The sequence below is a fragment of the Callionymus lyra genome, chromosome 10, assembly GCF_982586985.1.
Source record: "Callionymus lyra chromosome 10, fCalLyr1.hap1.1, whole genome shotgun sequence".
Taxonomy (NCBI): domain Eukaryota; kingdom Metazoa; phylum Chordata; class Actinopteri; order Syngnathiformes; family Callionymidae; genus Callionymus; species Callionymus lyra.
Genome location: NC_141827.1, coordinates 18,744,639 through 18,770,642, shown reverse-complemented (window position 1 = coordinate 18,770,642; position 26,004 = coordinate 18,744,639). Strand labels below are relative to the sequence as shown.

The 26,004-nt window shown below is 42.3% G+C and overlaps 1 protein-coding gene across 1 annotated transcript; it reads right to left on the bottom strand.

Moving 5' to 3' along the window:
- Window positions 1-960: 960 nt before the first annotated feature.
- On the bottom strand, window positions 961-24,529 carry prickle2b (prickle homolog 2b). Its single transcript, XM_087800650.1, has 8 exons — window positions 24,203-24,529; window positions 15,396-15,579; window positions 8,718-8,831; window positions 7,481-7,618; window positions 5,845-6,048; window positions 4,058-4,244; window positions 2,437-3,294; window positions 961-2,325 (listed from the first exon to the last, which is right to left on the bottom strand). The coding sequence occupies exons 2-8, from the start codon at window positions 15,525-15,527 to the stop codon at window positions 1,394-1,396; spliced, it is 2,565 nt and encodes an 854-aa protein (XP_087656776.1). The 5' UTR covers window positions 15,528-15,579; window positions 24,203-24,529; the 3' UTR covers window positions 961-1,393.
- Window positions 24,530-26,004: the final 1,475 nt, after the last annotated feature.

Below are 26,004 nucleotides of genomic sequence, written 5' to 3'. Positions count from 1 at the left end.
TTACACGACTAAAACGATCCATTTTGTTTAGCAGCCATTTTGAATTGACAAATGTCCATCGTTTAGGGAAAGCTTTTACCTGTGAACATATAAACATTTATTTTCACACGTTGTGACATTTGTTTTTGTTGGGATAGATTTTATTATGTTGTTGTATTATTAATGTTGTTTAGAGGTCAGTAGGTGGCGCCATCAGTTTAAAAATCATGTGATGTTTCATTAGAAAAGTTGTTCAAAGTAAAGGAAAAGAGCAGAGACGCCATCTAGTGGTCGCTTAAAATAATGACACTGCTTCATGAAGCTTCATCAGACCATCACTAGTTTAAAGTAAATTATTTTATTCTATTTAATCGTTTTTGTGTTGACGAGCTTTCATGATACAGACTTGTATATCTTCAAAGGCCACTAGATGGCACTTTAGCTCTCTAAAATATTTAGCTGTGAAACAATACTAATGAAAATTCAAATAGTTTAACTGAGAGCGCCACCTACTGAGCCCTAAAAATAATGACCCTGTATCACGAAACTACATCAATTTTTTTTAATATAAGTTATATGAATCTTCAATTAAATGACAAAACTATAATATATTATATCAAACTAAGCTTATTTTATATTATTATATATATATTTATATATTATAACAAGAAATAGATTTCTGTAAAATGTCTCAAGTTATTACGGGGTCAGAAATAGAGAATAACAAGTTAGTAGCGAATTATAAATTTGAGTCATATTACAAAGAAAAAAGAATTTGGTGTTTTCATCTGCGTCGCCTAGTTTTGATTAGATTTAGGGATTTTAATCAAAATTTCAATCCACTGATGTTGTGTAATTAGATTTGTTTTATTAAAGTCATGCAGAATAAGATCCTCGCTCTCTGACTTTAGTATCATTTCTTCTCATCATCCTTCACAAACACAAGTTACAAATAAAAATAAAGTAGTTCAATGGACTGTGTAATCAGACTGTTATTTAATAAACAAATCAGTTTCTGGCATCCTTTACAGCACATGAAAATAAATCCAACAGATGAGTGAGTTCGGCCAAATCAGACATGCATACGTCGTTTCTACGTCATAGATATTTAATACTTAAATGATTCTATCCTTACAAAATATAAAAATATGTGAGGCCTCATTTACAACCATATTTACACCCTCGTTTTAACTTAAGTGACATTATTAGCTCATTCTTCTATGTACAGACATCAGCAACGCAGAAGCACAATTCACACTGCAACGAAAACAGAAGCCGGGTTTGGACCCCGAATAAATTGCAAGTCAGCCTTTTTATCAAACCATTTAAGGGCGTATTTGGAGTCGGAAATAAACACTGATGCGCTTTTCACGGTTGCTGTAAGGAAAAAAAAGAAGTCGAGTGAATAATAATGTTAAGAAATAATGCAGTTCTTGCTTTTTCTGCGTTTGTGCAACTGTGCGGTGCGGGTGGGTCGGACCAGGCCTGTGTTGTTGTACTTGTGGACCAGCTCTTGGTTGCTGAGGTAGCGCAGCTGGATCGGCCGGGGAATGGGTTCCCCGAGGAAGTACCCCTCGTCCTCGGATTCGGAGGACGAGGAGCAGGTGGAGCACCAGTCGTCGTCGTAGTCGTCCCAGGAGTACTGGTTCAGGCCGGAGCGGTGCGCCGCTCCTGGGTTCTGGAGAGTCACTTCAGACGTGGTCCTGGGACACTGCCTGAACATCTGAGACGGGCGCCTTCCCCCTCCTCCTATTCCGTATGAATCCCTGGCACTCCTCGGCGGCGGGAAACGGTCGTAGTCCTCGCGCACGCACAGCTGCGGGCGCTCTTGGGGTCTCACCCGCCGCTCGGCCACTAAATTCAGAGCGTTTTCTGAGCGGGAGCGCCGAGACCTCCGAGAGCGATGGTGGTGATGGCGGCGGCGTTGCGGGGTCTCCTCGGGCGCGTCTATCCTGACGCTCGGCCCCCGTCTAGCCCCGCTTCCGATCCCGCTGTCCGCCCTGCGCTCGCTGATCGGCGGCAGGCGGGCGGCGTTGGCGCTGCTCACCAAACTGACCCGGTCCTCTTCCTGGAAGGTGAACCCTGGCGGTAAATGGGTCCCACTCATGCCGGCGGGCTCGCAGTACTGCAGCTGGTACGGGGCGGAGCGAGGGGGCTCCATCTCCATGTAGGACTGCGGGCCGTTGAGGCTGTGCAGAGACTCGGAGCTCCTGAACTGCACCGACGAGTTGAGCGTTCCCATGTTGCTTTTCTCGGACACGTTCATCCCAGAGTCTTTGCTCAGGTCGGGCATGGAAAAGCGCGACAGGTGCTCCTGGCGTTTGCCTCCTCCGTCCGCAGAGTTTCCTGTCGGGGATCAAGAACAGATCGTCACAATTTGTACAAATAAACTCACAACTTGTTCAGTGAAACCACGTCCTGTCCTAACTTTAGAGTTCACTCTACAAAAGTACCCACCTGTGGCATTAGACAGGGCCAAAGACTCCATGGACCCTCTCGGGGTCTGGTCCAGCGGGGTCAGTTGGTCGGGAAAGCTAAGTGCATTGATGGGGTTCCTGCTCCGGGCCACCTGAGGGGCCGGAGGTCCGGGTTCTCGGTCCCTCTGGAAGCCGTGCAAACTGATGGAGCGTTTGTCCGTAGAGAAGCCGTTGCTGTGCTGGGTGCACTGGGACACCTCCGTGAAGCTCTTCTGCGTCGGCAGCTTGGGAGGGTAGTAGTCCTCGAGGGCCGGTTGTTGGAACCAAGCCTCGTTCAGTGAGTGGCCCTTCATGGCTGACACCGGAGGCCTCCTAAGTCCTCCGCTCTCCTTGATTCTATGGTCCTGCTGGCCGTTCTGGCCGCCCTGGCTGTAGGACGTCCTCACGTTGCACTGGCTCAGCAGCTGAAGAGGACTTGGGTTCTGCTCCGGCCGAGACTCGTAACTGAAGTCGTTTCCTGCCTGTTTTTGGTTCTGCCAGGTCGGCGGCTCTCGAGTCAAACTTGGCGTCTGGCTGGAGAGACTCAGAAGGTCCATTTGAATGGAGAGGGGATCCACCTCGCCGGAGAACCGCTCCGGCTGGGACCCGCCGCTGTTCTTGCCGGCCTTCGAGCTGCGCCTGGACTCCCTCGTCGAGCGGGCGCTCTGGAATGCAGAGTCCGAGGAGTCTGACCCGTTGGGCTCCTCGCCGAGGCTGCAGGAACGCGAGCAGAAGATCTGCCCCTGCTTCGGCAGGAAGGGGCGACCCAGCAGGGAGCGCTTGCAGCGGGCGCAGCAGAAGCAGCCCTCGGTGGCGTGCCAGTGCTGCCCGTCGTACGTCATCTGGCCCTGGTCGATGCCTGTGGACACATGGCACAAGGGTCAGCTGCTAAAATCATAGACGGTACTTCCTGTTGGGTCGGTGAACTTCATGAGTTCACCGAGAGGGAGTGAGACGAAGAAAGAGAAAATTGTCGCAGACCATTTTTCAAATAAACTCACGAGTGTTTATTGAGTTCGACGGTGAGTCAAAAAGTGTTTTTAAAGTTTAGTTAATCGGCCAGTTGGTCAGCTTTGTTAGTAAAGTTTTTGATTATAGTAAAAAAAAAGCTTAAAGGTCAGAGGAATCCTTCACAAAATCCCACTGAAAGTTCGCCTAAAGGAAAGGGGGCTGACTTTACTGAACTAGCTTGTTTGGTGTTTGTGTATTTGTGTGTGTATGTGTGTGTTTGCGGGGAGAAAGATCTGCTTCGGGTAATGGCTTCCATCTGGTCCAAACATGTTGTCTAATGGTTTTTTCGTTTTATAACGAGTTTCGTTGCCAAAACGCTTTTCAATATCCTGTCAAATAATTACAGAGCAGCATTTTTCTAGCATATGTGCTACGATCACACCTGGGCTGCGACCTCATGACCTGGGGGCCATAAGGCTGGGAGACCACGTTTTTTTCCCGCGTCTCCTATTGTACGAGTTCAAGTGTAAAAAAAAGTTTGTCAAATGTGGCTGTGAATGACGTCATCAGTGATTTAAAGGAAAATAACGCCATGAGCTAATGTCTCGCTCAAAGTGGGTCGTCGGGTTTCTTGTTAAAAGTGATGGATGAAGGGTATGAGGGCAACTTACCGATGTGCTCCCCGCAGGAGTCGCAGTACTCCGCGTAGAGGGACTCGAAGCAAGAGCAGCAGTAGGGCCGCCCCTCCTTCATGATGTAGCGCTGACCCCCCAATACCGTCTCGCACTCGAAGCAGCAGAAGTGCTTCATGTGCCAGTGGCGACCCTCGGCCTCGGTGCACTCGTCCGCCAGGATGATCTACGGGAGGAGAGATGAGGAAGAGAAATTCAAAGTATGTTCATCGCCCCTGTGTTTTGGATGCTGGAGGAGAAATCTACTCGTGATGACGTTATGAGATTAACTCCAAAGGTTATGGACGTCTAGGTGCTGACTCAGCAGAAAGGGCCTAGCTGGTAGCATGCTATGTAGCATCCATCCTCTTCTTTCCATTCAGATAATCGAACAACACTTCAAATTTAGTTTTTTTTAAGTTGATTTTTGCTAAACATTAACCATCTAAATCTAAGTTTGACCTTGTGAATTGTCATTTTTGTTTGTTTTGATTTCTTAAAAGACAGTTACGGAGCACAGAAAATAACTTTATTGACAACTTTAGAGAACTTTTATTTTCTCTAATTGGTTGATTGAAGATGGGTTGTCCGAACAGGAAGTAGTCAAATACTACTCGAACAGTAAATTAGCCGCATGATATCCCCTACAGGAAGCAATATCGTTTAGTTCAAACAGATTTTAGTCAAATTTCGGCCAAATGGGAGAAGACAAAATTCACCCAGAAGCCAGAAGTATTTGAGTATTTCACCAGACTACCAAGAATTGTCGCCTTAACAGGAAGTAGTCAAATGTCGCCCAGACAAATATTAGCAGAATTTTCCCCGAACCAGAAGTGAACAGGCTTCATCCGAACAGCAAGAACCATTGCCTAAACAGGAAGTACACAAATGTCGCCTAAACAGGAAGTAGCAAAACTTTCCCCAAAATAGAAGAAAACAAGCTTTAACCAAACAGCAAGAAGCTTCGCCTTAACCTAAAGTAGTTAAATATCGAACAACTGGGATTAATCAAACATCAACTGAACCAGGAATATATGAGTGTCACCTAAACCGGAAGTAGCCAAATTTTCCCCAAACCAGAAGTAAACGAGCTTCAACCAAAAAGCAAGATGGTTGCCTTAACAGGAAGTAGTAAAATTCCACCCAGACAGTGAATAGACAAGTTTAGACTAAACAGGGTGAACTGAATGTTGCCCAACCAGGATGTAGGCAATTGTAGCCCATACAGGAAGTAAAGGAGTGTTACCCAAACAGGAAGTAGCCTGATTTCACCGGAACAGGAAGCAGCCTTGGCCGATATCGCAAGAGAAAACCATGTTCACTCATAGATTGATTTTGTTGATGATAAAAAGTATCTTCTGTGGTGCGTCTCTTAAAAAAGTCAAAACCGTCTTTTTCAAATTCAAATGACGGAAACCTGCAGTTCCGCAAATCAGGTAATGTTTCTTCTGGATCCACGGCACATACACAAGGACCGTTTTTTTCGTTGACGTAATTGTGTCATGAGTAGTTAAACCTGATATTAGAGCCTTCATTCAAGGTTCATGGATAACAAAAAAAAGCTCAAATAACATTCAAGAGTCCCACCGACCAGGAACCTCCGGAGCGTGATAAGGACCGGGCGATAAAGGACTGACCTCATTAGATCGGACAAACAGTTGCGCTCATGTGACTCAAGCGGCTGCTTGTATGTATGGACTGAATGTAAACTTTTAAAAATAGCCGCGCAGACATTCCGTCACTGGAGGTGCAGGAGCCGACACATGCGAGCGCATGATAGTGTTTACCTCGTCGCAGGCCGTGCAGCGCGGCTTCAGCCTCTCGGCGTGGTGCCGCCCGCAGTAGATCTTCCCGTCCTGGAAGAAGTAGATGAGGTCCACCAGGAGCTCGCTGCACATGCTGCACACGAAGCAGGCCGGGTGCCAGCACACGCTGTGGCTGGCTCGCGACGCAAACACGGCGATGTCTCCGCCGTTGATCTGGCCTCCACACTGCAAACACAAGAACACTTCAAGTTTAGCTACGACAGTAGAATCCATTAGAATCAATACAATGAAAGATCATTCAAGTTACACAAGAACAATTGTTGTCTTTATGATTTAGGGACCAGACACGAGTCAGTGTTAATGCAGGTCATGTGATAATAACTCTAGATCAATATATATGTAAAGTATGTAACTAATGCTGTAGATGAAAACAAAAGGGAAAGACCAAAGTCATAGAGAAAGATAAAAGGGCTCGGACCTAGTTAACTGAAAACTGACTAGTCTAAAATATTAAGACTAAATTTGAATGGTTGAATTTAGCAGGTAAACCTTTTAATTGTTTTACTGAAATGTTATATATTCAAACACCACTCATTAGATTTTTAATAACGGATTTAAATAATTTGTATTTTTAAAGTTCTTTTCATTATTTTTGGGAATCATTTCATTTTAAAATATATTTTACTTTTTTTCTTCAAAATAAACATATTTTTACACATCAAGTGTAATAATCCAATTGCCAAATTCTAATATAAATATCCAAGAATTCAACATTTTTTATTTCTTAGCCTTTTAAATTAAATATTTGAATTGATGGTTCAATTCAACCATTCCCTATTCTGAGGCACACCGGGGGGTGAGCTGTGGACATTAGCTCCATCTAGGCAAAGTTATTTCACCGTAAAAATTCCCATTTTATTATCCAGTCCAGAGTTCACATCAGGTGTCTGGTTTCAGTTTTGGCCCGGTTCCATGTGCCCCCCTTTCATGTACGAGTACACTTTAATAAATTCATCAGTCATGCGGCCGCTTTATTTCAGAGGGCACCGGAGTGTGTTACACACTCGCAGAGCGAGCCAGTGGACATCAGAGTGGCAAAGGGGACGGAGGAAAATGGAGTGATGTATGATGGGAGCTAAAAGTGCACGAGTGGAAGAGAAATGACAGGGAGTGCTGAGGCGACATGGAGGAAAGGTCAGGAAGGCAGAGTGGATTTTAGCGATGATGGAGACATGGAGCGTTAGCGTCTCGCTGGCGTGTCTCCAGTCCAGGAGGCAGAAGGGCAACATTAAGATGGAGTGATGAAGGATGGGGGGGGTGGCTCGATCAATACACACTTTCTCAGCAATCTGCTCCTTTATTCGTGTGGAGGCTCCGAGCAGCTCTGCTCAGCAGGTTCACAGAGTGAATATTTGATGGGATAAAGAGAGAACGTAACAGGTTTCCCTGACGGATTGCGCCTTAAAAGCGTGACGGCCGAAGGGAAATGACACAAACAGAGACACGCAAGGGCCCGTCCACGAAAAAAACACGGGCGCGACAAGGTCGCCAGGATGCTATAAAAACAGACGACGGTTGTGTTTACGGCCGTCGTAAGTCATCCGACATTAGGCCGTCATTACACCCGACACGTTTTCTCAACGCGCCCCACGTTTACCTGTTCGCAGATGGCTCCGGTCATGGTGACAGGGAAGGGGCGGACGTTGCCGCGGCCCAGGTTTTCCCGCTTCCTCTGGTTGCTGAATAGCTTGAGCTCCCGCTTCTCCTCATCATCGAGACTGTTGCAGTAACGCACCTGGACACCAACAAGAACATACCGTTTGAAACTCACCATGACAGTCCTGGGTGTATGAAACCTTTGTAAAAAAAATGGTGTTTTAAGGTATCAAAGTGTATTTAAAAGACTTAAGAGTGGTCTCTTAACGACTATTCCAGGTCACTGAACGTTGTGATAATGATTTGATACATTACTAGGGGTGTGTAAGAATCTGGGTATATATTACGTATTACGATACAGGGGCAACAATACGACATATTGTGATACTGACGATACTACATATGTAGTATTGCCGGAGCCGTTGCAGAATTTACAGACTTGCACGACTTTTGCCAATCATCGTAACTGCTTTCATTTCATCGGAGGACATAGTGACTGCTGCTATCTAGTGGCTGGAAGTTTAATTGCAACACAGAAATTAACAGACATTGTAAGTAAGTAAGTAAGCAAATCATTTTTATTTGTATAGCGCTTTTCCAGATCAGGGTCACAAAGCGCTAAAACAATCAAAACAATATTCAATAAAGTATATATTTTAAAGATCAAGATAAAACTGATAACACAACAGGAGTTCCAGAAAATCAAGGAAAAGCCTGAACAAATAAAAACGTCTTAAGATGTTTCTTAAAGGAGTCAGTATGAATATTTGCATGTTAATTGCAAATGATAAAACAATAATTATTGAACTATTTTTAATTTATACACACTTTATTGTAATATAAACTTGTAGTAAATAAACTTAATATAATTTTAAGGGAAAAAAGGACTCTATACAGTATCAAGAAAAAACAAGATACAGATAACATGCAAAACGACACCAAACTGATCAATCTTGGGATCTTAAAAACGACAATGGTTGACATCTAAGATAAAAAAGATCCATTTGTTTTCAGCTGTCAGGCCGATCACAAGCGTCAACTGAAGAACAATCATCTTCTCTTCAGAGTTTCCACGCCGTGAATGTGCTAAAACACTCCAACCATCTCCCTCCAGCTCCTCCCTTATCTCTCCAGCGCCCTCGAGGAGGGGAGGCGAAGACAGATAGATGTCTGGCCAGATAGATGGGAGGTATGAGGTGAGGAGGGGGAAGGGGGGAGTCGGCAGTTAGGACTCTCACCTCGTTGTCATGGGGCGGGAGCTGATGGAGCAGCTGTTTGATTCGGTACTTCTCTCCCGGGCTGTTCACGTAGGGCACCTTGTCCTCGGGCAGGGAGTTGTAGTACTGGTGAACCTGGGGAAGACAAAGGAGGTGATTTTTTGGAAACGCGTTAAGAGTTAACATCACACAGGGTGTGATGATCATCAATCCATCACCGGAGATTAAACGTTCTCCAGATTGCAACAGAGATAACTGCGATACGTATGAGACGGTAATGACTTGTGATGATCGATTGCTGTTAATAAAGAGTGAGTGAAAAGGAAACAAGTCACCCGAGGGAGAGACGGCACCCTGTTTTTTCAGTGATTCTCAGTGATTAATTACACATTTTTATAAGGAAGTGGAGCGTAAATGTGAGGAGGAGCAGTAGATTCAAGACTTAAGAAAGGACGAAAAAAAAACAAATGAAAAACTATTTATTTCCTTAAAAAAAAAAAACAGAATATCGAAAAAATAGTACATTTATTAATGATCTAAAAAAACATATATTTATATATTTATTATTTATTTATTAATAACACACAACATACTAATTTGATTATTTAAAAAAGGTCCAATCTTTTAATTAAAAACAGACATATTTTTACATGAGTCATGTTAATCAATAATCGTTAATTTAATAGTTTTATTATTAAAGCTTGAATTAAATATACCCGACTAAGATCTAATATCTACTATATTAGTTACTATTGTTGATTTAATCTGGTTACTTTAGTACAAATCATATTAGTTATTGTTAATAAAAAATATATATTCAAATGATACTTGTTATTCTAAATAAACAGAATTGAAAGTTTGTCTAAAGAAAAATCTTTTTTTTAAATAAATAAAACACATAATATTGAGTACTAAATAAGAATTGCTCTCAATAGGACAAAATTTTGTTAAATCATAGTGGAGGAGAAATTCTTTTGCATTTTTTATAAAACTGGAAAAACTAGCTTAATAAAATAATGGTGTCATGAACACGGCATGCTTCCGTAGTGTAGCAACATCAGCTGGTCGGACACAAATGTCTGACGAACCTCATTTTAAAAACCTTGGACGTTCTTCAAAAGCCCAAAGAAAGTTCATCTAAAAATATCCTATAGCGAGTGTGAACTCCTCTCACGGAAAATCTCTCTGATTTATGACCCTGCAGCTGAGACCTAATGGAACCTCACCCTTCTTTCTCCGCACATGGGAGTGTGTTAGCGTGCCGCCAGAGGAGCGCACACACACACACACACACACACACACACACACCTGAATAAAACATCCATTATCTGGAAGAGTGTGACGGAAAGACTAATGCTAATCTTGTCATTTCGACATCTCGGAGAAAAGACAATGAACGTTGTATCCGTGTTATTTATTCACCGCTACAGTGTAACAGAGGTGTGATGGAGGTCAGCCAGTCAGGCGTGAATGTGACCGTGTGTGTGTGTGTGTGTGTGTGTGTGTGTGGGGGGGGGGGGTGAATCATTCAAGCAGCAGGATTTTAGGAGGAGATTGGAGGACAAAGGCCAGATAAAGAGACGATGAAAAAGGGAGGATAGTAAAAGAGGAGCTGGGAATACTGTATATTTAAGACGAATAAAAGGCTGAAAAACATGAATCAAATGTGAAATGTTGGATTAGCAAGACTTGAACTTGACTGAGATCTTCCTTACATGACTCGGTCGCTACAATCCTAAAAAAAAGTTGACTTTGAGTTGCCGAGAACGGTTTCGTTTCAGTAATATTATCTGCGTGATCACATCAACCAAACAGTTGGATTTATAACAAACAAGATTTATTTTTAATGTCAACAGCATGATTCTTATCGTTTTGGTCAAAACAGAATCCTCGTGGACAACATACCATCAATGCTTGATCTGGATCTTGAAAACGTGGTTATTGGACACTTGAATTGGATCAAGAACTTAGAAGCAGTTGAGCTCACTTGAACTTTAGCATTACGTTCTTACAGCGACCCGAATGAAAGTCCTCTTACTGGAGTGTCATGTTTTTTTTTGTCTTCTGCTCCGCGGCTAATCGCTTCAACTCTATTTAATGGGAATGCTACCACCAGCTGCGGCGCACAGTGTGTTTGAAGTGTCCACGAACCAGTGTGATGCTCCGCTTCTCCTACGATATGCAATAGACCTATTTTTGTCACTTGGAAACCTAGTCGATGCATCGTTCCAGCAGGAAATCAGTCATGACTATGAAACATCCGAAATATTGCAAACTTGGGCGTCATGTTACAGATCTTTGTGTAGTTTCTCTTGGTTTCATTGTAGCTAAGATAATCAAATACAGAAAAATGATGGCATAGAAACGATCATTTTCCACTGGCTCATCTTAACCCAACTTGCTTCTACTCTACCCTGATTGTGTTGCGTTTCCATCAGCATGGTACGTTGAAGCAGATACTATTTTAGTACCTGCGCCGCCGTGATTCCAAACAACCCTAGCCAGGCACTTAAAAGGTGACGTTGACCATCTTTCGGTCCCTGGTCCTAAAAGTTGTTTCTTAGTCGGTGGACAAGGTCCAAACTTTAATGGATCTGGTAAGTACACAATTATCTCCAAGTTTCGCCCACCGCAAGTAGGTAGCAGGGCCCAAGTCGAAAGGCCCGTGGAAGTAGAACAGAACAATGTCGAGTCAAGTCGATTTGAGAGCTACAAGTCGTACAAAGTTGTACAATTTTGTACGCTACAACCCACCTCTACTGCAAATGCAAAGCGAGAAAGTTCAAGGAAGTGGGAAGACAACTTCAACTATCCTACAGATGCTCCACTTGGTAAACAAAAAAAAAGGTAACAGCAACACTTTCAGTAAAATTAGGCCGTACAAACCTCTAAAAGGCAATTCAGTGGCTTATGTTTGTCAAAAATTTTTGCCTATGAATTGTCTTGTGGTCACAAGCCCTCTGGTTTGATGGTGAAGATCTCCGGTACTGTTTCTTGACATAAGAAGCAGCTCAAACCCAAGCCGGTTAGCTACTCCTACACATCCAGACTGAACAATTGTGTTTGTCAGTTGTGCCCTACATGATATGTCAAGGGTGCCCCCACCATCCCACCCATGTGACCCGATTAAGAGAAAAATGAATGAACGGTTGTTGGACTCCGTCACACGTGTGGGGTTATCTGAGGATGTGATACGAACAGCCTGCGGGGAGACTGCTTGATCCCAGATTAAAAAGCTGGCCTCTCCAAATGGCCATCTTTGGTCCTCCAAGTGTTTCCTTTAAGCAGGATTCCGCCTTGTGTGTTTATTTTTGGTCTGAATTTATGGCAGGAGCCTCTTGTTTGTGAGTGTAACCTAATTCCGCTCTGCTTTTGTTGGCGAGCAACCGAGTCCAGCAGGACCATCCACGTCGACCCGCCGATCACGGATACAAAGCAACATCGTCGGGGCGAGAAAAAAAAAAAACGACCCACAGCTGACGATCAAAAAGAGAAAAACCTGCTCGAGGGTTACAATCTGGAGGTGAAAGGAACGCCGCCGTGAGGCAGAGATCTGAAGACGGATATACATAATGGACATGGAGGAGCAGCTTGTGATAATAACTGTAATCGAAAACAGGCCGACCTAAAGACAGAGAAGAATTTTCAAGCACACTAAAGAAAAAAAAGAAAAAAAAAGAGTGTTTTCCAAAGCCGGAGCAAATGGCAGGACTTTGCAGCCGATTGACACGAGTGTCGGCTCCACACAGCTGGTTTCTATTGCCGGTAATGGTGGACGAGTCGGAGGAGCACCAGGCACGGCGATCTCTCAGCGAGCCACTTTACAGCCGAGGGGAGGACGGAGGGGCCGCGGCGCGGAGGAAACAGGCCTCGTAAAAATCTCACATGATGGGTAGATTGTGTTTTCAAGACGTTTACGGGCCGGCACTCTTTTTTTCTGTAGAGATGTTTTTCGAGGGGGGGAAATAGTTGAAGGAGTTATTGCTTTAGCAGATTGTTTTACACTCGTGCTAGCTGCTGCTTGTTCGGAGCTCAACACATGTTTGTCCAAACGTCCTCGACAACCATGTTTGCTCCTCACTGTACGACACTTCCAGCTGCTCTGCTCAGCAAGAATGACTAAGGAGGTCAAACTTTACATGAAAATGCTCCGGTTTGAGTAAAACAACAATGTCCAACCAGCCTTTTTATCTACAATAACATCACTTTCTGACTCACTGCTAACTCAATAAAGTGAAGCAGGCGAATCTGGTCTGTGTTTGGGACGGTCCTACCGAAGAAGAAGTTAAGAGTTTCTCTACTTTAAGAAGGAGATGGAAAATTTAAAAAATATAATTGTACAGTATTATCACATTGTTTGGATTTGAACCATCAACACATTGTTGGAGTTTTCGAATCCATTTCGGCAAAGAATTTATTAACAGTCAAACATCACCAAACCATGTTGGAAACATTAAAGAAACTATTCCAGTTCTACATGTTCATCTTTCTTTTATCACCTTGTCAAGTCAATTTAGTAGTAAACTGTACATCTGTGAAGCTGAAGGATCAAACATATCGCTTGTTACGAATTCAACCACACATTAAAAAGTTGGCGCACCGGTTCTACCACTAACGCTGAGAGATACTTTTGCCAAATCCGGGAACTCAAACAGCAGCGTGGGACAAAAGATTTTTCTTTTATATTCATGTTCCTTCTCTTGAATAAAGGGTAGGCCTTAGTTCTTGAAACCTTCAGCGTTGAATCATACATTAAAACTTGACCATTAGATTATTTTCATCCTTTTCTCTTCTTCTGAACCTTCCTCTGACATGTGGATGATAAACAAATTCTCAATTTTAAACGCATATTTAAGTTATCTTCTCTTCACTTCACTTTTCCGGCATATAATACTATTAATATCAAATAGGTAACTTAATATTCAATTATTAGAAAGTGTGAGGCACAAACTTAAAAATGCATCAGGATCAAATACTTAGAAAATGTTTGCAAATCCTGGCATTTTTCAGGATAGATTACAGTTTTTAAATCCGCCTAAAAATTGTATTTATATTGATTAATACCCCGTGGCGGATAGTTGAGTCACGGTGATGGCTACACAACACTAGATTGGATTGTGGGGGAGGGTGGAGGACTAGACTAGTGTGAAGGCGCCTTCTGGACATAACACCACCGGAGATCATTTTGTATTTTGGGTAAAAGATGGGCACGTGTGTGTGTGTGTGTGTGTGTGTGCAAGGGTTCCTTAGTTTCATTCAGTCTCGTCCATTTACAGGCAACAGAGATATCAGATGGACATTATTGACCTTTTCAACGACGCTATCTCGTCTATTCTTGCTGGAATGTTGACATCTGATTAGACGGTGACTGTTGTTCCCCCGAGGGGGGCGGGCCAGAGCATCATCTTGAATCGTTACCCTATTAGATTATCTCTCTGGCCTTCTATGGAATTCTGGGACGAGTCGTAGACAAACTTTGTTTTTGGGGAGAAGCCCTTTCAGAGACAGATCAGTCGCTGGCAGATGATTGAAAGTGAACACTGAAAAGGTTTTTTTTTTAATAGACGGGAAACAAAAAGTCCATTCTGTTAAAGTGCTGCTCTTGCCTTTCGAATAATGTCAAATGGATTTCCAGGCTAATCCCCCAAACTTGGCACCGGCCTTGATTTTTGTTGGAGCAGGACACAAAGAATGGGTTTCTTGGGAGATTAGGGTCCACACAGAAACTCCATTACATCTTCTGTACGTAGCCAGAAGCGTGATGGTTTCGAGGACATCGACACTCCTAATGTTTTTTTTTCCGATCATGTTGACATGGTCGCAGTTCAGGGCTGAAGTTTCCCTCTGATCATGATACCGCCACTCAATCCCAGACGGGGATTATACAACCGGCATCCCGACTGTGAAATCTAACCATCGTTTTTGAAAGACAAACCACAGTTTCGGCTGTAATGGTCTCACTGTTATGGAAATAAAGCTACATAAAAACATTTACATACTTCACTGCCATTTTCCAAAGATCGACTTCCAAGACTAAAATATTTATCTTGAATAATTGTTACCGTCATAACTCCACAAGTTACAACGGATGTCATCCCTTTTTTGTAAATCACTGCTTTCCCCCAATATAACGTTTTTCTATAAAAATATATTTTGCTACGAACGTATGACTTCAGCCAACCTTTCTGTGTTAATAGCCTTGAATCGTTTATTAATTTCACGATATCTCCAGGATTTCATGAACCCTGTAATAAACCAGGGGCTGTAATACATGACACTGAAGGAGAAATAATGGCTCTCATTTTCAAGGCCCAGTGCTGTATTGACCACTTTATAAGCCTCGAGATAAACCCGCCACCATAAACACTTTCCAGCGTCCAATAAACTGGATCTATCCGACTCCAGAATTGGAAAAGAGGCTTCTCTGCGCTGTGCTCAGCACTATTTGATGCGTTTATGTTTTACAGTGATTTAGCTGAGCCTCTGGGGGGGGAGCTCAGGAAGCATGTTTGCAAGCAAAATAAACCAGAGATAAATGTATCTGTTAGTGTTGGAATTCTTTTAGCCATTAGCTCAGAGTTAATCAGTGTCTCTCGGACGACCCGGGGAAATCCTCTGTATTAGGTCAGAAGACCTGGAGGAGATTTTCTGCTGCCCCTGACCTGACCTGGGATAAAGAATGGAACGGATGAGTGGTACCTGTTCGGGCTTCAGTCCCGGCGGCACCCAGGCGTACTCCTCCAGCGCACATCCAGAGTCGTCGTCCGAGGTGGAGTTCCTCTGGAAGTCGTACATTAACTTGGTGACAGTCTTCTCCATTTCTACAGGCATGGCTGTCACTGCATGCTCCTCGCGACGACACTTGCAGTGCACACAGATCTTCCTGTGGGCAGACAAATAAACAGCCGTTATGATCAGTGAATTAGAAAGAAAATGTTTCTGAACTATAGGAACATGAAAATCAACTCTTTTTAAAGATATTAGTCCTGGCAGTGCCGCTGTAATGCTGCTACAGACATATTCATTTGTCGTAAAACACAAAGATGCAAAGAAAAATCCTTCAAAAGATTTGTGAATCCAGATAGGAATCCGGAACATTACGTCATCCAAAAAATAATCATTGTTCATTCTATTTGAATCTCCTGAAATGTTTTTAAAAATTCATTTGAAGATATTCGCTAGCAGACAAAAATTGCTAACATTGTAGGCGGGGTTGAAATACCAAATTCCAAACACTAAAATCTGACTATGGGTTCAATTATTTCTGATGCTTCTTTTGCATTTATATTAAAATGATTCCAGGTGACATTCCTTAATTCCCACTAAAAACTTGCTTTGTTTTAAAACAAGTGATTCCACAAATACTGGAGACATCCAGAAAATGAGCAAGATGTTTTGTTTGTTTGAGTATTTTATCATTCCTCGTTTTATCTGTCATGTCATCAACTCAGTCATAGTTGCAACGTTAGACAGTGATATCAGATTATACACAGAAATACATGTAGGAAAGTCTACTTTCTAACAAATTATAAGACTCCAGGCTGCGCCCTAAGTCCAGCTAACTGGCTCGCCATGTTTACTAGAAGGGCTAGCAAAGGGAAAAGCGATATAGGAAGATCTGGAGTATTTCCACATGGATTTGGAAGACAAACCCCTCAACTGAGCTGACCCCGACCGCCCTGGCGTTATCCTTGTTAAAATCTTGGAAAACTTTGTCCCCTTAAAGTCTCCGGCATTTGGACTCCACATGGGTCGAAGGTTAAGACCTCCCACGGCAGCGCTTCGCAGTCGAAATGTTAGCACAGTTACAACGTTAAACTGCCCTCAAAACAGCGCTCTTGACACATCCCATAATGACCGATGGTCCTCGGCGGAAGAAAGTGATGCGTAGCCAATCAAAATGAGGCGAGTATATTAGCAGTCGCTAAGCTAGGAGGCTGCTCAGCCCCCCTTTTGTCTGAAGGTTGTAAAGTAGAAAGTACCAGTGCGTCGGTTTCTATGGAAATGTTAGCTGGGGGTGTTTAACCACGACTCCTCCTTCCCTCTCTTTCATCTTCACGAGCGTCCCGGGAGTCATAAAAAGTGCTGTTGTACTTTATCAACTCAAACACCTAACGGGGAGTGTTGTCTCTAAAAACACTGGGATGGAGTGGCTGCTCGGAACCATTGGTCGCTCCAAAGTACACATTTGTAATCGTGCGTCTCAATCGTGACTTAACGTTTAGTAAATGGTGAACAAAGACGCAGAAATTGTGCAAAGCTTAGGTGAAGTATAGCTTCAATTTTGTTACAATTGGGAGACACAATATGGTGCTTCCTTTCTTCCACCCAAGCTAACGAGTAGCATTGCTAATGCTAGCAGCGCTCACAAAGCTATTGCTAGTAACTCGCATGCCTTAAAGCTTGTGAGCTCTTGAACATTTCAAAATAAAGGATCAAAACTGCTTATTGGAGTGTTTTGAAAAACAATATTCCCTTTTATCCTTGATATTGTACATTTTCTGACAGTGTTCCAAATTATGGAATAATTTTTCAAAACCGTTTTATCCATCTATCAGTCTACATTACAATTTTAATATGGACAACCAAATCTTAATCAAATACATTTATAAAAGCATTCCATTGATTTTATACAACAGTACATTGTATATTAAAAGAATGTAAATGCACAGTTTTACTATTATGAAGATGTACTTAAAACATAATTGAAATGTTAATTTCAAACTGACTACTTGCTAGCATAGCGCTTGGATAACCTCCATCTAAGGTTAAAATTACGACCTCTTTGTCTTTTTAAAAGATTATAAAAAAAACTGAAGTTAATCTGCAAAAGAATGAACAAAAGTTGTATATACTGTATGGAATATTAATATGAAGTTGATATAAACGTGCCACATAATGTGAATCTGTAAGAAAACGAGTATTCTTACTGATTTCTGTTAAAAAACAAAGAAAAATTGAGAATGATTTTTATCAGATTAAGGCGAACAAAAAGGAAAGGATTTGGTTTTACATACATGTGAAATTAAGTGTGTTGGAAAGTGTTTATAACATTAACTCAAAGCATGTGTTTAAGCTAGATCAATGTTTTTGACGACAGATTAATCAATACAACACTGGATTTCTAAAGCAGTGAGAGCCTCAAGCTTTGGGGTCAAACACAGATATCATGTGAAAAAGTGTGAAAAAAGGGACGACACAAATCCTCCAGATTAGGCGGGTGCTCGGGGTTGGCCAGGAGGTCCTGGCCCACTAACCCTTTCCTGGACAAAACACAGAGACAATCTCATTACCCTCGCAGACAGACGCCTGCCTGTCTGACATTAAGCCCTCGCCCGAGAAGCTTAAGGACATTCACTGTTTGACAAACTAACAGCTTGCTTGGCACAGGACGTGCGAAGAGCCCGGGCAGAACCAAGTGGGCCGCTGCTCAGGACTCCCCTTATCTCCTCTCTTAAGCAGCACTTCTTCTCAGTGGCTAAGTCTCAGCTCACAAAGCTCTACAGTGTGTTTGGCTTAACGCTGATGGGCTTCGACGAAAGAAAGAGACACCACTTGAAGCCCCACTCTCGTCTATCGAGGCGGGACGCTTCCCCGACATGCCAGGACCGATCACATGATACGCCAGAGAAAAAAGGCAACAAGTACATGGAGTTGGAAGAATCTTCCGTCATCACTTGAGATTCTTTCCATCCGCCAGACGACAGGGAGCCTATTACTGTCTTCTCCGGCTTTCATCGCCGCGCTGAGCAGAGAGACAGGCGTCATTGTCAGAAGCCAAGCCACAGGCCCGACTCACTCCCGAAATATTAGCTAGCCTCCATTATTAATGACGCCTAAGAAGCGCCGGGGCCGCTGCTGACAAAGACATCAACGTGTCTGACAAGAGAGTTGAGGTTTAGGAGGGGATCTTGGCAAATCCCAGACTCAGCCAGAGGCAACATGTCCACGAGAAGCCTGGTATCTTCACGCTCAGAGCAGGCGAACTGGTTCCTTCTTGAAGTAGATCTGGGAAGTGTGCCCGGGGGGCCACGAGTGACCCTTTGGCTGCATTAATGCTGCCCTCTTGAGTAAAATGATCAAATTGAAGAAGTTCCAACACTGAAAAAAATATAAATTATATATAGTTTTAACAAGAAATGCCATTTTTATGTTAATCTTTGGGGAATATTTCCACTACTTTCCCTTAAAATGTATTCAACAAATAAAAATATATTTAAAATATAAACTTACGCGCAGTTCCATAATATTCACCTTTTATTTATAGCTCTCAAAAATATTCACATTTAAATCGATACCATACGTATCACAGTAGAGGGGCAATAATATATATATATATATATATACAGTATATATATATATATACATGTGATACGATAGACACAACTTTATGGATGTAGTACCCAAGCACCAACTCTGGCGCTACAGTATTTACAGACACGTGACTCTTGACAAAGTTGTGAAGTGTTTTTTAAAACCAAAATATGTGCAAACATCAGCGCTAAGCTGCTGGAGTCGACTGTATCCTCTCGTCCTCAGTCATCACTGGGATCTATCAGGAATTCATTGTTCCTTTAGCGGAAACAGGAGGGCTGCCACCTAGCGGCCTAAAGTTTAACTGCAACACAAAACTTATTATTAACAACATAATACAATCTTTTAATTACCTATTCAAGTATTTCTTGAAGGTTTATTTCATAACAGAAAATTTGATTTAGTCAACGCTGCTCTAGAGGAAGTAGAAACAAAAATAATGGCGTCTCAGGTATGACATCATACCAGCTGGTTGCCAGGTATTCCTGGCCTGCTTTGGGGAACCACTTGTGAAATATGAAAATACTCACACAGTGGAACTGAAGGAAACGTTTCACACCACAATGCCAAGCTGAGTCAACAATGACGATGCTGGTTCTGGCTCAAATCTCTTTCCCTACACCCTGGTCAGGCTAATACTTGTGTGCGCCAAATCTGAATACCACGATAAAATAACAGTATTTCAATAGACCTCTTAAATATAGCTTTTCATGAAGATGAAAAGCTGTCAAAAGTATCAATACTCAAAACAGCGTATAAAGCAGTGGGGGGTAATACACATTCCTCAGAGGCCACATGTGTCCGTTGTGACGCTGTTGTTTCCAAATAGTTTTTTAAATGCACTCAAATCTTTTAGAGGGGCAAGATATACTCTACTATACAATTGAAAGTTCTAAAACAAAAACCTTATATTCATATTTAAAATACAAATACAAAATAAATAACTAATAAAACGAAACAATCTTTAGTTTCAACATGATATTCACTTGGCACTTTGCCCAGGTCTGCTATTAAGTTACAATAACAATAATGAAGTTGTAGTACAGATATTTTAGTGCACAAAGTGTCCAACACCCCCCGCCTTCATTATTTATCTTCTGTATTATTATGGTTGCATTAATGTTGGTTGTCTTGTTATTAGCTACAGCTAGCTCACCACTACTGTCTGTGTTTGCTGTGTTAAGCCTGCTGCTCAACTGAGGTTAGTTTTTATGTGACTATGGATTAGCACAGTTAGTAGTCTTTACCTAGTGTGACCGAAACGTGTTTTCTGCAGACTGAAGCAGAAAAAAAGAGTCAACCAGCACTTACACTTGCAACTAAACCAAAGCAATTACAAACAATTTTATCACATGTTTTTCTTCTTTACGTATATATCTGATATTTTGAGTCCTTTAATTATTGCTCTATATACTGATCACAAATGAGTGGTTTTTTTTTTAACATTTAAAACAAATACTCTCAATCTGTTTTAGCAAAAAAAAATTCAAAATGTGTTTGAATGCACCGTTAACCCATGTATATTTACTCTTTTTTTCTCAAGGACCACAAGTTTTGTTTGGTCTACGGTTTGTCTTTTGTGCAAACCAGGGACAGACACCGCCATAGCCTCTGGTGGCAGTTGTTTGAAACCAGTTCTCGGTTATGTGAACACAAACTCACCACAACAGTCTCAGACCAACGACGACAGCAAAGAAAACCAGGACTCAAACCCGAGAGTTTCACCCTCAGCTGTGGACCCTGCTGCTCATGATTTACAACATGCCCCGTGCACACGTCCAGGATTTCCCCTCCACTGCAACGTAATCCCAAAGCTTCCCCCTGTAATCTTCATGATTTCAATTAGGAGAGATTTCGGGGGACTCTGGTAATACAAGCGAGGTACATCCCCGCTGCCTCGTAAATGACTGTGGAGGTAAAGTAAAGGAAGTTGTTTTCTCTCTCAAACATGCCCGGACCTCCCCGTCTCCAGGGAAGATGCAAATGCTGGCGGGTTGGAGATTTGCTCAAGACCTGGGGGGTCTGTTTTTTTTTGGTTTTTTTTCCGGAGAGAGAGAGAGAGAGCGGCTGTTGACTTGGATGCGGATGGACAATCATTCACTCTTCCAGGTTAATTATCATCGTCTCTGGCTCTCTGCAGCCCCGGTAACAGATTGTTTTAATATGTAACTGATGCCTGATAGGAGTCACTGAACCACCCGCGGCCTACGGTCGAACAATGGAAGCGGTTTAGAGGGAGATGGGTCCGTCCAGACCACTGCCTGTTTTCTAAATAAGAATCGACGGGGTTTAGATTCTAATCTTTGAACCATACAAAGACGCACTATTGTCTAGTTAAGATAGCGAGAATTATAATTTCATATAATTGTAACTGCTTAAGTCAGTGATGTGATTTAAAGAAACAGTGCCTTCGTAATAGCTAGAAGTTTTAGGGGTGGAAAATTATTTAAATTAAATTGAAATGTTAGGTGCCAAATGTATGCGGGTCCTTCCCAGGCGTGGGAAAATTGTCAATATAATTCTACAAAACAAAGTAAGTAAGTATGTAAGTAAGTAATTTGTATTAATATAGCGCTTTTCCAGACCAGGGTCACAAAGCGCTTAAACAATTAAAACAATACTCAATAAAATATATACTTTAAAACAAAACAAAGGTTAGATTTACAACAACAACTACATTCAAATAATTACTATATTATTCATAACTCTTCCATTACCATTTTTGATCCTATACAAATACATTTTCCTCGTAATGTGACTTGTAATCCGAACATTTCAAAGCCCACAGCGAGCAGATCTGAATCTCAACCGGCGTCCGAAAACATTTGGAAACAGCTGAGGGTCTTTTCTTCCTCGTGTTTTCTTTGGAAGACGAGTGAATCCATTTGTGTGGCTTTTTAATGACCAGCAACGTTTTTTTGGCCCCAAGAAGCCTTTGTAGCGGGCCCTGGTGTCGACTTCAGAGACGTTGGGTTTCGGGGGCCGTGGAGGTGTTCCTGACAAGAATCAGGCTCCTCTAAGATGTTTTTCCCATCGGCGGCCAATTAGCAGAAACCAGATGCACACGAGTTCCTTAGGACAGCAATTAGTGTAGCATCCACCTGTCATAACACATTATGGAGTCGCGTCCTTGTCAGCCGGGACTCGTGCCTTCAACCTTCGAGGAAGTCACCACGACTGTGACAACGAGAACCTTCGAAACCCGTATAAGCCCGGCGTATAAGTGACGGAACATGCCGCGGAATTCTATTTTTTCGCTTTTATTGTCCAAAAACAGTAGATGTCAACAAAAAACAAACAAAAAAATGGATGGAAGTTTGACGGAAAGGTTTATATTGTGGCTTCAAGAGTTTAGTCTCACGTGTGCACCCACCAATGAAGACACAACATCAGAACACAAAACAACACACTTGCAAGAAACCAGGTGAACCTCAGTTTGTGAAGGAATCATCGGGCTCACTTGCTTGTCAATCTTTCTTTAAGAGAGGAACCGCCTAAAATATCCAGAGCTAACCCAAACGTACAAAAAAATCTGGCACAAAACTTGTGAGATTCACCAAGAATCTTTTCGTGATACTTTTCTTCTGGATCAGGGTAAACAATTCCCACTAAAAAGACACTACAACTCAAGTCCTTCACAATCAATCTAAAGTGACCCCCAGGTGTCAAACTGGTCCATAAAAGGGCCGAGCCGGTGCAGGTTTTGGATCCAACCAGTCAAGCACATTATAGTTGAACCAATCAGGCGTCTGAAGACAGTAATCAATTGATTAACAATCAGGTGTTGCTTGTTAAAGCCGACGCCTGATTCGTTAACACATGTGTGTTTGACTGGTTGGAACAAAAACCTGCACCGTCTCGGCCCTTTTCTGGACCAGTTTGATACCCCTGATTATTCTAAACCAACTGCTATGAAGGTCATTTCGAGACGACATCGTCATTACACAACATTCCTGAAGAGGCTATTGCACCGCCAGGAGAAGTCTCAAAAATGTGGGGTCAACCCTGTTTCTAAAGTGTAGGTATACAACTAACTCTTACATCAGGGGTTTCCCCAAGTCAGGCCCTTGAGGAGGTTAAGGGGGGGCAATTGCAGGGCCATAGATTATATTTGTCACAGCCTGTAGCCTTTGTCAACAACAAGAAAAATCCACACAACGGATTCAGCTGCGAAGAAACTGAAATGGTCGTCCTGTCTGTCGACGCGTTTTTTTTTACGATTTAGTGTTTTCACCCCGAGAATCTAAAACACGTTATATTTTTGTGTTTTAAATGTGGTCTTCCAAAATTGTACCAGGTATTTTTAACTTACATTTTTGTCAATAATGTTTCTTTTTAAGATTATCAGCGTTTAACATTCGTCAGAAGAATATTGTAGAAAGTTAAACTTACTACGTACTTATTGTACTTGTGATACTGGAAATATGTTCTAGGGTTACTTGTTTTTTTTTAAACAATAATACGATCGTTACGACTGTGCTATTCTCCAGATCGACAAACTTTTTTTTTTAAGGGTGTCATTTTTTTGGGGGGGCCAAATGGCTGTATGACATACGAGCTCCTTGGCGGTGGAATGCACGGTCGTCGTGCTGTTCCAGTTTGATCTGCGCGTCACTCCAACAACAGCCAACATCACACCTCATACATCGAGTCTCAAACCTTGTTTTTTTTTTCAGGTATTTTTCATTCCGTGACTTATTCGCAGAGAAACTTCCAAAGACTTTTGAGCCAAGAAACGCTTAATGCGGACCAGACTTCTGGAGACGGACCTGCCAGAGTCAGAACTCTACTGATATTTATTTAACTTGTTTGTTTTTTTTTTAATCCACGGAGCCAGAGGACAAAAAAATCTCACAGAAACATCCGTCATGTTGGACTCGAGGTAATAGAGGGGGTCATCTACATCTACAATGTTATGAAGGGGGTCCCTGGTTTTCAGAAGAGACGCGCGTGCGTGAGGACCACCTCCACCGGCCCTTGTTTTCAGTTTGTTTTTTTTCTTATTTACAGAAGGATCTGCTCCATATGGCGCTGAGGCAGCACAAAAGACTTTTTTCTCGCGTCCCGAATAGCTGGATCCGTGGAGATGGGGTGGGGGGTCAGGGTTGAGGGGAGGGGGGTGAGAAGGGGGGACACGCAGAGAAAAACTACAGTTTCAATGTATAAGAACTTTTTTTTTTTAAAGCGCTCACCTTTTTACGCGTCCGTGAAGTGGTGCGTTCTGGAATAACTCTTCCTCATGATAGAAATCATAAAGTCCGCTTCGGTGCCACGAAAACAGTCACCATCTGCGTGGAGGTTTTTCTTTTTTTGTTTTTTTACAAAAAAGCCCCCTTTTTCTTGGTCCCCGTGACAGCAAAAAGAGAAAAAGTCTCCAAAGAAGAATCCAGGAGTTGGTTTCCGCTCCGATAAAGAATGAAAAAAAGAAAAAAGAGGCAGAATATCCTGGAGAGGTTGACGCTCACGAACACGGACGCTCGAGTCTGGAGATCCGTGGGACACTTTCGGTGCTGCAGAGGCTTCACGAGCTCTGCCCGAGCAGCCAATGAGCGGCGGAGCTTTAATTTTAAACGCGCGTCAAGCTTGCCCACGCGTGTCGGTCACTTCCGCTGTGCTACTTCACAATAAAGGCGAATCGCCAAACGTAACTTTGGAGCACATATTTTGAAACAAAACGAAATGCATTTTACTTTTTTGCTATTTTTAAATATCATTTGATAGTTAATTCACTATACAATTATTTCTAATGAAAATAGATTAAAAAAAAACTATTGTGTTATCAGTTTTATTTTGCCCTTTAAAGTTTATACTTTATTGATGTTGTTTTGATTGTTTAAGGGCTTTGTGACACTGGTCTGGAAAAGCGCTATACAAATAAAAATTACTTATTTACTTACTTACAATTAATGGTGATTGTGAATAAAGGAAAATAAATATAACTTATTTTTAAATACACTGGCATGTGACCGCAAATGGTATTTGCTAAACCAAAAACTAATGAAGTACTACTTTTTTTTTTGTTATTATAATATTAACTAACCACATATTACTTTTTATGTGACATCAACTATGCATGTATTAAGACATACAGCATAAATTAAAATTGTCGTCCTCTCTGACCCACAATGCAAAACGTTAGAGACGTTTGCAGTCTTCGTTTGAACATGTTCGACGGTGACGTAAAACATGAAACCATGATGTGGAAAACAAATCAAACGTAGATTTTTTTTGGTTTTCAAAAATATGTTTCTGTAAATGTATAAATATATATTTTTTCCTGTCTAAAGAAGAGCAGGTATTAAGATGTCTGGAACAATGTTGCATATTGATGTTGAATAAAAGAACAGTTAATGTTAATGCATCTCCACACCTAGCTGGACTAACCATTCGTCACAGCCGGTCCTCGGGTCTGCGTACAGGCATGACCTTTTATGACAAGCTAACACACAATTTGAAGGCAACTCTTCCACTTCCTGTGGGTCCGGGCGGTCAGTGGCGGCAGCTTGACACAGGCCCGGGCGGCTCTCCTGCAAGTGTTAAAATCCCAGTGTGATGTCAGCAAGTCAACTTCCCAACACTGGCATAATTAGCACCGTCAATGACTGTCGTTCAGACTGCATTTGCATGAGAAAGGAACATTTTCCCTCGACTCGGCCGGCCATGGCTGAGAGGCAGAAGCTGCAGGACGCTGACCTGAACGGGGAGATTGGGAGCCGCGAACAAAACAGCTCCGTTTAGCATGAGAAATGGACATTAGCCCGACAAAAGACTTACAGACCGATGAAAACCTGCTTGAAGGAAAAACAAGGGCAACTTAGCAGGACGTGCGAGTAGATTTAGGGTGACTTATCAGTGGTAGGCAGAGGTCAAGTAGCTGCCGGATGATAATGAAGATGCTTGTGTCAGGAAACCAAAGCGCAGCGTCTCAACATTTTCCTTCTAATAATCTGTGTGACGGCATTTGTGTTATTCTTAGTTCCACTTAAAAATGAAT